This window comes from Aythya fuligula, chromosome 1 (assembly GCF_009819795.1).
Source record: "Aythya fuligula isolate bAytFul2 chromosome 1, bAytFul2.pri, whole genome shotgun sequence".
Lineage (NCBI taxonomy): Eukaryota > Metazoa > Chordata > Aves > Anseriformes > Anatidae > Aythya > Aythya fuligula.
Window position 1 is genome coordinate 73,758,424 of NC_045559.1, and position 14,549 is coordinate 73,772,972.

The 14,549-nt window shown below is 43.3% G+C and overlaps 1 protein-coding gene across 4 annotated transcripts in view; it reads right to left on the reverse strand.

Moving 5' to 3' along the window:
• PARVB (parvin beta) overlaps nucleotides 1-14,549 on the reverse strand; it is an 86,406-nt gene that overhangs the window by 48,848 nt on the left and 23,009 nt on the right. For 3 of the 4 annotated variants that reach the window (XM_032207749.1, XM_032207750.1, XM_032207751.1), the window contains exon 2: nucleotides 1,868-1,957. In XM_032207749.1, coding sequence (XP_032063640.1) covers nucleotides 1,868-1,957 — 90 coding nt within the window. Of the gene's footprint in view, nucleotides 1-1,867; nucleotides 1,958-3,637; nucleotides 3,701-14,549 lie in introns of those variants that run through there. The other variant, XM_032207752.1, reaches the window with a different exon arrangement.

Sequence of the window (14,549 nt, forward strand, 5' to 3'; positions counted from 1 at the left end):
ATCTTCCCAATAGCATGTGTGAATATATGCATCACATTCAATGTTTATATGCTCTTGTAGTTATGTAGTTATGTATATCAGTATTTAAGAAACAGTTGGAACAAGTGTTGTATTTTAAATTCTGTTGCTTGCTTTCAAGTAGTAGACCTCTCTCCCTGCACCCTTCATTTTAGCTCCTTTAGTAGTTAAGTGACAGCTGTTATCAAGGTTGGATTTGTTCAAGTGGAGAGCAAACCTTGGCTACTACACAACAGGAACACAAGAACAGGTGGTAGTGTCAAAACCGAATGAGGAGATCCACATGCCTTCAGCTAAAATAATAATTTATAGACCCTGTAGATTTATCTTTTGATGAGTCTAGAGAGGCAATTTGAAATCCTATATTCCATTTGATTTCCCAATTCCTTCCAACACGATGACAAGGGAGGGTCTTGGGTATGACCACAGATTGGGCCATTGCTACTTTGCATAGAGGAAATCTTCAAAATCTGACAATGACCAATATACCATGACTTGCTAATACAGTGCTAGATCTCACTGCTCTCAGGTGGGAAACATGACCCTCGCAAATCACAAGGCAAACTATACTATCCTACTGGGTTACCTTAGGCTTTTCCCAGACGTTTGGGTTTGGTATTTTGCAGGGCCTTTAATATTAATAAAAATAAGACCCTTTTATCTGAACACTCTTGACAAATTTCCACAAATCTAGGAAGACACATGATTTCTTCAGCTGTTTTGTTTTTTGTTCTTTTTTTTTCCTCCCTTGTTCCTTTATTTCCTCATTACCCCCTGGGATGAGTCAGGCACTCTAGCTATAAGGAAGTGACACCCAGTACACATCCAAAAAGCTGCAAACTGAAATCCTGAACAAGACCCGTAAGGGTATACAATTCATCATGAAGTTTTGCTTAAGGATCACCAGTGGTCATGGCTTTGCATGACAGGTCTTCAAAACTGATTTTATTATTTGCCACCATGACAGCTTGCTTCAGCTTGCTTCAATTAATTCTGTAGGTTAAGGAAGTTATGTCCAGGAAAGAAAAAAAATATTTTTTTTTCCAACAAGCTTTAAACACTTACTGCTATTACATTATGTTGCTGCTCTTTAATGGACTTGGCAGGGAGGGGAACTGGAACTTGAATACCTGCCTTCTTTCTATAAAGCATTCCTCGTTTTACATATTCCCATATTATTGTTTTCAACAAAATAAATGTTGATTTGTTCATTATCAGGTCCCACTGTGCTGCAACATCACTTGCAAAGTGCCAGCAGTAACCAAAGTCAGAACCTGGCATCCAGCTGTTAACAAAAGTGTAGCACACACATTGAGTTGAGGCAGTTTAATGGTTCTATAGGAACCACAACACACACTTCTGCTACAGACTTTCTGTCAGTTGATCCTTCAGTTTTGCATCTATATGTGGAAAGATACTACTTCCTTACCAAAGAAGGATGTCGAAATAAAGGACAAATAGAGACTGAAATGCAACTAGACAATGGATTAACGACACTGAAGCAACTCTTAAATAGACAAACTCAGCAGTATTTTCCATCTAATTCTTTGCAAATCCCAATTTTCTATGTTTTCAGGATGGCCATAGAAAAATTCAAGTCCTCTGCCAATTCCTTGAGCAAGACTATTTTCTTCTACGCTTACTTAAGTGTAGCTGCATAGGTGGCATTGCTCTTTAAATTCCATTTTAGCATCTCTATTTCCTAGTCTATGTCTATATACAATGATTCTCAATTCTCTCAATTTCAACTTAGCCATCTATATTCAACAAATAAGAAGTGGATATGGAGTCACAGTGGCAGCCTTCATTAATAATAACATAGTTGAGTTCTGTAGCATGAATACTATACCTAAGAAAGTATCTTCTGGATGCATGTCCACAGTGCTTGGATTCATTGGTGCATTGATTGCATTTTTACCCTCTTCTTGCAGGTCACTCACTGAGGAGAAGGAAAAAACAGAAAGAAAGATTGTAATAAACGCAAAGTTTCTGTATATGTAGGGGTAGAAGACATAGTAAGAACAAACATCTGGTAGATCCATTTCAAAATGTGCCCAAAGTTTATGGAACGAAGAACTGCAGCTAGAGTAGAAAATAAATTCAACAGAACATCCTTCTATAGCTAATAAAACTGAGCCACCAGACTACCAGCTGAAAATATTTTGCAAGAAACTCGATCCTATTGTAAAAGCAGTGTCAGAGTGCTTGTTTCTCTAGAATGGAGGCACGTAAGCTTTGTCTGCAGAATGGCCCAGATCTACAGCAGACAGCAAACTGTAAAACCAAACTCACTTTCTGATACCACCACCATCACTCATTACCACCTTTTACAACTGCAGAACACCAAGAACTATTTGCCACTGGCCTCGTTAAAAGCCTCAGAGAATCCCAGGGAGACCTACCAAATGATGAAAACGTATTTAATTTTAGCATTGCAACTGGCTGAAGATAGATATTGCATGGTCTGGTGAACACAAATTTGGAATCTTTCAAGCTCCCAAATGTACCACTCAGTAACAGTTGGGCAAGTCAGCAGAGTATGCTGCATCAATGAAATGGATATTAAAATACTTCCCTACATGTTGCTACATGGGAGAAACTGAATTTGAGTAAAAATTAAATAAATAAAAATTGTTTAGTATTATAGAGCTCAACAGTAAGAAAATCAGTAACAGTACTATAACATTTCTACACTCTCCACGGTCTGGTCTATCTCCCCCTAAACTCGGATAGCAACTACTTATTATAAGGCAACCTATTAAAATACATGCATCTGAAGCAGGAGATAAAAGGAGACTGCAGTAACCCCATCTATTCAGTCACAGGTCTGCGTTAGCACGGACTAAAATCACATGCAGAAGCACTGTTGTATTTCAGTCTCCTTTGGGAGAGGGGTCCAAGTCCCATATTCTTTCATGGGTAAAGCAAGGATTTCCAGACACATAATTATAAGATCTACAAGGGAAGCTTCTGTGGGGAGGGGGGGGAGGGAAGCAAAGGATGGCAATTAACTAATACTCACAGTGTGCTAATAAGCACTTTTGTCAAGAATAGTCAGCATTCCCCTTTCCTGTTTGAAAATCAAATCACAGACTAATCATACGCATGCATTCTGCAAAGGTTACAAAATCCTGCATAAGTACTCACTTTTTTCCAGCTCAATATTAGTGGAAAAGATAGCAATCCTACTGTCCCAGAAGAGGCCAGGAACAACAGCATACTGCAGTCCCCACTCCTCCTCTCACAGATACTTGAAATGAAGGCACTTAAGACGAGTTAGTACATCTCTTAACTCCATTTTGAAGATATTAGCTAGTTCTGTTTCACAGCATGATACTGAGCATGACTAAAATCCTCAATTACGAAAAGCTGTTCCTATGCTCTGCAAGCTGCAAACACCAGTCTTGCATTTTGAGACCTTACAGCTTGCGAACTGTGCTGAAGAGGCCAGTCAGAGCTGAGGTGGCACAAAGCATGGGGGCAGGGGGCCTGCCAGCCACCAGCACAGCTGCTTTCTGTATTGTACTCCTTTTGAAAAGGGAAAGGAGCAGAACAGGGTCTGCAGGCTGAGATTTAGCCTCCTGAATAAACATCATTATTAGCAAAGCTGTAATTGTACCTTTTCTGCATTCGTTCGTATTTTTGGAACGTTCTCCAACCAAAGGTCAGGGAGCTAAGAGACATCACACATCAGACCAAACAGCTTTCACAGTATGCCTCACCCTGCCCTGCTTGCACTTGCCAAGTTAGAGCTTCTTCCCTCAAGCAGCTCCTGCACTGTGATGCCAACAGGAATACAGCCACAAGGAGGCATAAGGAAAGTTGTGTGGGAAACAGACATTAAAGGGGAAGATTTTTGAAGTACTCTTAGGTCTATAAATGCCGAAGTTCCACTTAAATTATAATTCCTTATAGATGTAACTTCCTTTTCATTATTAAAGCACTTCTGTCATTCTGGGAATGCCTAGTGTTTGGTAAGGTCAGAGCATTGGTGTACCTAATGTTTTGCAAATGCAGAAGAGAGCTGCTGAGCTCCTCAGGGCAGTGAATGCACGGTATTGTCTTCAGTGCATGCTACATAAATAAAATACTGCATACATTTCAAGCCAGACTAATTTTAAATGCAGTTAAACTGTTTTTATTCCCAAATGTTCATTTAAGATGATACATTTTCCCCCCTTTTTTTTTAATATCAAAATGATCTCCACACTCTTCCTAACACAAATACCTTGTTTCTGAGCAATTTACTAAACCAAAAGAAAACATCAAGACGGATGTGTGCCCTAAGCCCCCTCCCTCCAGTCACTCACGACATGAAGAGCCACGTAAAACCCTTATACTTGCCTTCAGATCCAGCAAGACTTGTCTAGAACAAGAGCAGAGCATCCTGCCCTACTGCTAACAGCAAAGCAAAGCCGCTTTGGTAGAAAGCCTTCCAGTGCTTGCTGCCCAGAAAGCCCTAGCCACAGAGAGCCCATACACCATGTCCTAAGCTTATGAAGAGGTTCTTGCTGGAAACATGATCTGTAATACCTCCTTTTTTGCGATGTTTACACAGGAGCCCTGCCATTTCAGCCCCCCAGCACCTGGAGGTCCATCACACACATCTGCAGATGAATTGCGTGGGCAGTCTGCGTGCTGAAGGGGCAACAGCAACTGGATGAGGGGCTGACACCTCGATGCTGCCAGCCCCAGCTTAATTCAGGCAGGGTGACACTGACATGGGAGGAGACACTCAGATGGCCTCCCAGCTGTCAGGCTGGGGCAGGAGCCACAGAGGAGGGAGCAAGCAGAGCGCTGCTGCCAGCCAGGATCCTTCCTATCCCCGTCACTTCTGCAGATGACCACGTGCTTGGCTTGGCCTGCTGCTGCCTGCCTCAGGGCAAGTACAGAGACAAGTCCTTTCAAGACGGCATTTTGTGAGGATAGTGAAAGCCCCCTTCATCCTCTGACCAAAGCATGGCCAGGTTCCCCACCCTGACAGCCTGCCCCAAGGACACGTTGGTTCACACAGCAACAGTCAGCATGCAGAAAAGCAGTCATGCTCAGGAGTATAAATCTGCCCAGGTATTCTCAGTACCTGTCAAACTCCAGAACCTTTCCATAATGCATTTGAAGAAATGCTAAGGACCTTTTCCCTGCTCGCTGCCCCCAGTACTCACTTATCTCTGTCGAACAGACAAAGAAACAAGAGCAGTAAAAGGAAAGTGCCCCACATCATTAGGAGAAAAAACAGAGAATCCAAATATAAGCAAATGGAAACTGATAAACAAACAAACAAACAAACAAACAAACAAAAACTTAGCCAGGATGGAGCAAGAGGTACATTTCTGAAAAGAACCTGAATGATGCTTTAATGCAACACATCAAAGAATGTGTTTCAGCCCATGCTTCACAAACCCAAATGATGTACTCCAAATGATTAGACTGATGCCAATACACCTAGTTTGGCAAACACCAACTTCTCCTACTTCGTAACAGCCACAGTGATTTTAGCTGTAAGGCTTACACTGGACGCTTACAGGGAAGGATCCATCTATGCAAAACGGCATTTTACTGCGAGATCAGAGCTCGGCTTGCATACCAGGTTTCAGCCACGTTAAGTCCCCCATGACACATTGCTGCGCCTTGCCTGCTCTCCACCTGCCTGTTTGCAGGAATTCTTCTTTTCCTCTGCCCTTTTCTGCAAGAAACATTTTCTCCTGTTGTTCTGGAGCAATTCTTTGTATGCTCTCTAAATGAGATCTGAGTAAAACATCTTTCTACAATGCCCCATAATTCTATTTCATAGGTCAGTCAGGGAAGCTGCAGCAGGGGAAGACAGCAGAGGTAGTTTGAGTACAGACTGGGACAGCAATCACTTAGTCCAGACCGGTTCCAGTCGATGCGGATCTGTTGCTCCAGGCTGGTTTGATCACTCCACCAGCAGATGTCTCAGTGCCAGCACATTTCCTGCGAGCAGCCCCAGCAACCCGGGAGAGCTCTCCTGCCTGCAGATGGACCTCAACCCACCATGACCCACCACAAGGCCCTGCTGAATGGTCACAGCTTTAACACTTTAACACTTGCAGACAGTCTAATGACTCTGCCATGAACCTGCACAGGGTGGGCCAGGTGTAACCACGGCCTTGGAAAGACCTCTGGCAGAAATAACAGGGACTTCTCCCAGACGTCTGTTACAGCCTGCCTCATTTCTGGCTTGGGATCCCCTCTCTGAGCTGATCCTCACTTAGGAGGCAGCGCCAGTCCTCTGAACCACCTCAGGACCGTGGCAGCCAGCACTAGCAACATCCAAGTGCAAGGTGGGATGGGCAACTGGCCAAGGTATTCAGCAACAGCCTTGATCTTCTCCCTAAACCAGAAATTTAAATTCACACCTAAAAGGTCACTTCTTGACCAGTCCCCTGGAAAGCAGCAACGGTTCCTGGAAGCTCTCCAATGTTTTAACAGGCTCCTGGCAGTATTGGCAATCAACATGGTTTAGTCACAGTGGCAGTTATTGTGGCCTTTCCAAAAAATTAATAAATATAATGAGCAGATCGTATACACACATGCTACACAGTATAACATCTTTAAACCAGGTAGGCTGCCTCGGTGCATGGAGTACAGGCAAACTGCAGCAATTAGCTGCAGAAAGCTGGAAGCACCACCAAGGCTGTTGAGTATTTCTCACAAGTAGGGAAATAAATGATCTTTAAAGTCAGCAGGAGCACTGTGACAAGAAGAAAAGTCCCTGCTTTCTCCTTTTTATAAGAAAGAGCAAGCCATTGTCAACTTATTGGATCCTTTCTACCTTCACTCTTAATAATATTAGTATGATTTAAAAAAAAAAAAAAAAGTACATAGCGCAGCTCACCTCTTAAATCTTTACTGTTCACTGCTTTGTTACTAAAAAGTTGACCACAAGCTTCTGCCTCTTACAAAACCAAATGCTACTTAATTTTAGCTCTAGTTATTTCTGACTGCAGGGCTGAATCTCACCCCACAGAAAGCAGCAGCTGCTGTAGTGCTCATCATGGGACTGTGGATATGGTGCTTTCCTTTGTTATACATGGAGTGGTAATTCGTGTCGAGAAAATGGTTGATATTAATAAAGAAGAGGGAGATTTGGGAATGTGGCCATGGGGGTTGGAAAACCCCGTGATTGAAATAACATTAGACTCTTAACGACGAGGCCATCAGGAATATAAAAGAGTTTAGAGGGAACAAAGAAGGGTGATTCAGGAGACTCCATGCAGTCTCAGGGTTTCTTGTTCTCCAGATGCTTTCTTGTTCTCCAGCCGTTAAGGTATGGATGTTTCTGGGTGTTTGCTGTTGTTGTTATATGCAAGGTTGTTTGACCAATGAAAAGCTGTTATGAAAAGAACTGCTGTGGAGAGAAGGGTATAAGAGGGGAGCCTGCCCTCAAGATAAAAAAGAAAAAAAAAAAAAAGAAAAAGGCAGCAGGATGAAGTTACATCAATAAAGAAGCAGGAAAAAGAAGTGAGGAGGAACAGGCTGGCAGAATGGAGACCAGGACGGGAACAGGCACTTTGATTGCCTTATGAACATAAGTTCGGACAAACTCAGCAAACTGCTCAGAGAAGCTCGTACAGAAAGTCGCTGGAAACAGGCACACTGGAGCTGGAGATGTGGGAATATAAATGTTGTTTTTGCAGAGTTACATTGTTTAGAAGGAAGGAATGTGGTACTGAGATATGCTTACAGTGATAAGAAAGCTTAAGCAGGTGACCTTGTAAAATGCAGACAAACAGACTCCTTAGGACAATTAGGTGAAAATCACGGTGTTAAGTCAAGTCAGGTAAGTGAAGAAACATTACCACTTCAAACAGTAAAAATGTCAAAAGAAATTTGAAATTTAACAGGCCGGCAACTGAAGGCCATGCATTGTTTGTGAAGCATCAGATAGATTGTGAACCTGGATTACCCACTCAACTCGGTGGGGACACAGGGGAGGGTCCCGTCATCAAAAAGTATATAAACTGTGTTTTGGAACTAGTAGATGCGCTCTCTCCTGCTTGTGGGGCGCCCGCCATTGCAATCGCGAATAAATTACTACTTCACCTGAGCCTAAATTATTGGCTACAGAGTGTTTCTCACAGAGAGAAGCTCGAGCTGAAAGAAGTGGACCCGTGCACACAACTGCCTCTCGCTGGTAAGCAGTTGCGCGTTATGGGGAATCATACGTCCTTAGGAACAAAGACTGTCCTGGTAACCTTACAGCTTATTCTCCTTATTAACAATTGGACAGTTTATGAGCCTGAAATATGGGACCAAACTGAGGTCAAGGTGTGGGACTCTTGTGGGAATAGAAATGTTGTTTTTGCAGAGTTACATTGTTTAGAAGGAGGGAATGTGGTACTGAGATATGCTTACAGTGATAAGAAAAGTTTAGCAGGCAACCTTGTAAAATGCAGACAATCAGACTCCTTAGGACAATTAGGTGAAAATCACGGTGTCAAGTCAAGTCAGATAAGTGAAGAAACATTACCACTTCAAGCAGTAAAAATGTCAAAAGAAATTTGAAATTTAACAGGCCGGCGACTGAAGGCCATGCATTGTTTGTGAAGCATCAGATAGATTGTGAATCTGGATTACCCACTCAGTGGGGAAACAGGGGAGGGTCCTGCCATCAAAAGGTATATAAACTGTGTTTTGGAACTAGTAGACGCGCTCTCTCCTGCTTGTGGGGCGCCTGCCATTGCAATCGCGAATAAATTACTACTTCACTGAGATCCTCGCCTGAGCCTAAGTTATTGGCTACGGAGTGTTTCTCACAATTTGGGGGCTCGTCCGGGATCCAGTCACCTACTGGGGAGCCCCACCGCCGCAGCAGCAGGAAGGCATGCCCCGCTGATTTCAGCGGTCCTGTGCATCGACGGTGGCGGTTCTGCGGAAAGCTGACAGAGGGCCCGAGACTGGTTAAAGAGGCAGGATCCGTGAAGTAGTGGGGAAAGGAAGAAGGTAGGCACTCCGGGTTTTTAAGAATCGATCCGGTAACTCTGTGCACAGACCAAGGTAAGAAATATTAAGTATTGCCTTGGGGGTCGGGTGATCTGGTGTATGGTAAACCCTTGCACGGGGAAGTGCTGGCACTACACCAGGGGAATCTGGTGTACGGTAATCCTTGCACGGGGAAGTGCTTGGAAGTACACCAGGGAATCTGGTAAACTCAGGTGTGCGGTAACGCTGGCACGGGGAAGTGCTTGGCGGTACACCCCCATTTTTCAGTACGTTGGTGTGTGGTACACTGCAGAAGGGAAATTTCTGTAGCACATACTGGCGAGGGTTAGGAAAAATGGGAAAATATGAGTTCCAGGGGACAGGGAGATATCCCTGGGGGAGTGCCTACTAATAGTTCTTCCTGAAAAATGATAAGAAATTGGAAACATAATCCCAAAATTAGAGGGATTGTAAAAGAAAAGTAATTAAAAAAAAAAAAAAAAAAAAAAAAAAAAAAAAGGTTAAACATTGTGTATCAGTCTGGACAAAAGAATCAATTAAGGAAACAGCAGTATTTTGGCCAAAATACGGGTCTGATGAAAATTCAGGCTTTAAATTTATGTGTAAACAATAAGATTCCTTTTTCAGAGAAGGAGCCAAGTTATGCTCCCTATAATCTTAATATTGAACTGGTGGCAGCAGCAGTCACTCCGGGAAGGGAGACAGGGACTGTAATTAACACTGTCCCTAAAGAAGGATTGTACTCTAGGCTCTGGCAAGAATTAGAACAAGGTAGAAGATATGTTGAGAATTTTGCCTTCCCTGATACTAACAGTACTAACACTAACTGTGTATCCTCTTAGGTGAACTACCCCCTCCTCCTTACCAGCAGAGAGGTTAGGACTTTTTAAGAAGGAGAGGAAGTCTTTATTCAAGGACCCCAACAGCCTAGCTGAACAATTAGACCAGTTCCTACGACCTGATTTATACTCTTGGGGGAGGGAATTATGTCTATAAGTATGTTGTTTACAGGGAAAGAAATGGGAATGATCAGGAGGAGAGCTGCTATACAAGAATGGGAAAGAGCTCATCCTCCAGGACCAGGGGTAATACCGGCAGGGCAGAAATACCCACTTGCCAATCCTGGCTGGAATAATAATAGTGTGCAACACAGAAATTATATGAGAGACTTAGTGTCAGAATGAGAAAGTACTTGGGGATGAGACCTGAGGACCCAGTATCCCAAGGGCTCTTGAAAGTTCATTGTGTAATTAAAGCCTGGCAAAATACGCAGAAAATGCTTCAGAAGGTGGGGGGAATGTAGTGAACAGTCACTGGGGGACCCTCCTGCGGGAGGCCCTGGAGGGGTGTGTCTGGAGGGGAGATAAGAAGGAAAAAAAAAGAAAGAAAAAAAAAAAAAAAAAAAAAGATCGAAACTAATGGTATTGACAGTGCAGCGGGTAGTGAGGCAGAGGGTTGGAGAAAGATGAAGAAAATCTTCAGGGGGAGTCAGGGCCAGGATGGAAAGGAGAGGAAGAGAGATGAAGGAATGGCAGGCAAAGAGGGCTGCCTGTGTTGTGGCCCGAGTCCTAGCAGAGACAGGCTTTGATAAGATGTTTTAAGTGTGGCCAGGCTGGCCACTTCGAATGGGAATATCTGGAGTGGAAGAAGGAGGAAAGAAGGAAAATGGGATGAAATATGCTATATTGATATGTTGTTTCAGTATCTTGGAGGGAAAAGGTATGGAATTAAGTTGGACCCTGACTGAGCCTTTGGTGCTGGTATTAGAAAAGTACAGGCTGGAAAAAGATAAAGGAAGTGTTAAAAGAGTTGCTGAAGGTGTTAAAGGTGTGGCATGTAATATTTAACAGAGCTGTTTGAAGTTGAATGAGCAGGGAAAGAGGATGTAGGCATTATCTAAGTAACAGTCTAGAAGTTATGGTATATCTGCATATTTGCTGTGGTGTTTGTTCAGTTTTCCAAGCACCGGGGAGGGGGGAACAGCCTGCTCCACCAGGGGCCTCTCCAGCGGCCGCAGGGGGGCTTCGGCTCCAGTGCCTGGAGCTCCTCCTCCCCCTCCCTTCTGCACTGACTTTGGTGTCTGCGGGGGGGTTTCTCGCTCTCCCAACTGCTGTTGAGCAGCAGGCTTTTGTTTGTTTCTTTGTTTGTTTGTTTTCGTAGATGTGCTCTCACAGAGGCACGGACTGTGTTGCTCATGGCTTGGCTCTGGGCAGCAGTGGGCCCCTTAGGGCCAGATGAAATTGTCCCTTATCTGTCACGGGGAGGCTTCCGGGTTTTTTTTTCTCACGGGGGCTGCCACTGCAGTTTCCCACCCCCCTGCTCACAGCCCCCGAACCTTGCCATCAAACCTAATACACTGGGGAACAGCTAGGTCATTACTGACCTGTAAAGTATCAGGGATTAAATTAACTAATGAAACCCTAAAAAGTGGGGCTGGGATAACAGTGCCACTTTGGGGGGGATACCAAGCTGAGACTAGGGGATAAAATGATCACTGGGTAATTATTGTATGTACCCAAGGCAAGGACTAATCTGTTGGGAAGGGATTTGATGATTAAATTGGGCATTCAAATAGTAAATTGTTAGACTGGAATAACAGTGTTATTAATGGAGTGCTCTCTGGCCCTGAGAGCAAACATACATGTATATTCACCTCTGACTGGAAAGACCCTTAAATGGGGGCGGAAGCAACAATATAGGTGGACAATTTTACCTCAGGGGTTTACAGGGCCACCTATCTATTTGGGTCAGTTTAAATAACAAGAGATTTTGGAGCAATTACAACCTCCCAAGGAGGTATTAATGTTAACAAATATGTGGATCGTTTTCTATTGTCAGGACAGGAGAAAAGAGTTGTGAAGGAAGCTACTAACAAGCTATTCAACTTTCTGGGAAAGCAGGGCTTGGGAGTATTAATAAATAAATAAATAAATTACAATACGGAGAAAGAGAAGTCAGGTATTTAAGGCATCTAATGTCTGAAGGAAAACAGAATAAATGCAGAGAGGATTCAGGGAATTGTTGAAAATTAAGAAAGAACTAAAAAGTTTTAAAAGAAAGATTTTTTTAAGGAATCAGGAGCCATGAAGTCTGAAGGAAAATCGATACTCCCTGATGGGAGAGAAATGCTGAATAAAGTGATAATGAGGCAAATATTAACTGTTTTACATCAGAAGAGTCATTAGGAGGTGCAAGCAATGTGTGATGTTGTGCTAAGAAAGTATGTCTGTGTAGGAATATACACTTTAGGGAAGCACATATGTAGAGGATGTACCATATGTCAAAAGGTAAATAAAAAGGTGTTCTGTAACCCATCTAGAGGGGGACAGGAGCCAGGGGTTTGACCTTTCCAAAGTATACAGGTAAACTTTACTGAGTTACTTGTTTGTCCTAATTGACCACGTGACTAGATGGGTGTAAGCTTTACTGCAAGGGTTAAAGCAGGCCTTAGAGATTGAGTGGGATTTTCACAGCCCCTGGCACCCCTCCTCTTCTGGGAAGGTGGAGCGAATGAATCAGACATTAAAGAAGCAATTAACTAAACTAGTGTTAGAAACCCAACTTCCTTTGGTAAAATGCTTACTCCTACAGGTTTAAACAGCACCAAGAAAGGATATAGGAATTTCACCATATGAGATGCTGTTCAGATTGCCCTATCTGGGCAGAAGGGATGAGATACCACAATTCAAAATAAGAGAGTTTCCTTAAGAACTGTATTCTGGGGTTGTCTTCTTCTTTGTCATCTCTCAGGACCTGTGGGTTGTTGGCTCAAACCCCACCTTTGGAATTCCCCATTCACCACCATCATCCAGGAAACTGGGTCCTGATTCGGACCTGGAAAGAGTCAACTCCGGCCTGAATGGGAAGGACAATTACTAACCGCTGAAACAGCCGTAAGAACTGCGGAAAAAGGTTGGACTCACTATACTCGAGTGAAGGCATCTGTCGACGCTAGTACCTGGGAAGCTGTTCCTACAAAAGACTTGTTGGAAGTTGAAATTGAAGAGAAAAAAATCTCGTAGTGGACTCTGAGCAGGATAAGAGCTTACAATTGTAAACTAACCTTTTATTTTCACAGGTAACTAACGAGTGTGACTTGTGATTGAGAGAAAGGACAGACCTATAGTGAACTGCAGTGCTCCCAAGGGGGGGGGTTGTTATAGTAGTAGTGTACATCTTATTTTTGTATCGATAATTATTTGGAAACCTAAGGTTTAAAAATAATGACAGGGAAAAATTGATTACTAATTTTGTTTTTAGTGATTCTAGGCCTCAGAGAAGGCCTCGGTCAATTGGTAACTTGGAAAAGGCATGACCAGATAATAGCAAAAACGGGATACCCCATCAAAATATGGGTGACTGTGACAGAGGGTTATGTACCACAAGCCGTCACGTTTGATGCTTGTGAGGTGTTAGCTTGTGGAGATTTAAATGCCCAATGACAATTGAGCAGAAAGAACAAATAACTGGAAGAGACCCAACAGCCAGATTGAGAATAGCTGTATGGAAACAATCCTCTATTGCCATCAGAGAAAGGGAGAAACTCAAGGAGAAAACAGGAGAGTAAACAGGAGGCCCTCTGAAATGTGGCAGTTCAAACATTTGAGATTCAAACAGGGTATGGGGATGTGAATGCCTGGATAGAATGGGTCAAATATACTGTCCAGAGTCTCAACCGTAGCTACTGCTATGCTTGTGCCTCGGGATGACCGATTGCCCAGATAGTGCCCTTCCCATGGGGGTGGACCAAAGACTCCCAAGGGATGCGATGTATGATTGCATTGTACCAAGAAAAGACTGCCTGGGGAAATGAGGCCTGTAAGTCTCTCTTTGCTGTTTCTTGCATGATAACAATATCACAGTTCCCCCTGCATTCTCTACAGCTATAGGTAACCATACAGCTTGCCTCTCACGGCAGGGTGTGAGTGCTACCTGGCATCTTGGAGAATTTGCCTTGTGCTACCAAGGACTTGATGGGAAACTGTTCAAGACTAGAGATCCCCAGGGCAGATCTCTGGTGGTACAGTGGAGGGAAGATCTTACGGTCCACCCTACCATCTAATTGGGAAGGCACTTGTGCACTTGTTCAATCAGCTATACCCTTCACCCTGGCATTTGAAAGAGAAACATCACAAATACCCAGAAGAAGTAAAGGAGGCTTAGGAATATCATTTGATGATAGAGTATACATAGATTCTGTTGGGGTACCTAGAGGAGTTCGGGATGAATATAAAGCCAGAAATTAAATTGCTGCAGGGTTTGAGTTACTGTTCTGGTGGGTAACAATCAATAAAAATGTGGATTGGATTAATTATTTCTATTATAATCAGCAGAGATTCATCAATTATACCAAGGATGCGATGAGAGGAATCGCTGAACAACTAGATGCCATCAGCAAAATGGCTTGGGAAAACAGGATAGCATTAGATATGATGCTTGTGGAGAAGGGTGGTGTATGCGTGATGCTGGGCAACCATTGTACTTTTATCCGTAACAATACTGCCCCGGATGGCACAGTAACAAGAGCATTGCAAGGGCTTACCACCCTTGCCAATGAATTAGCAGAA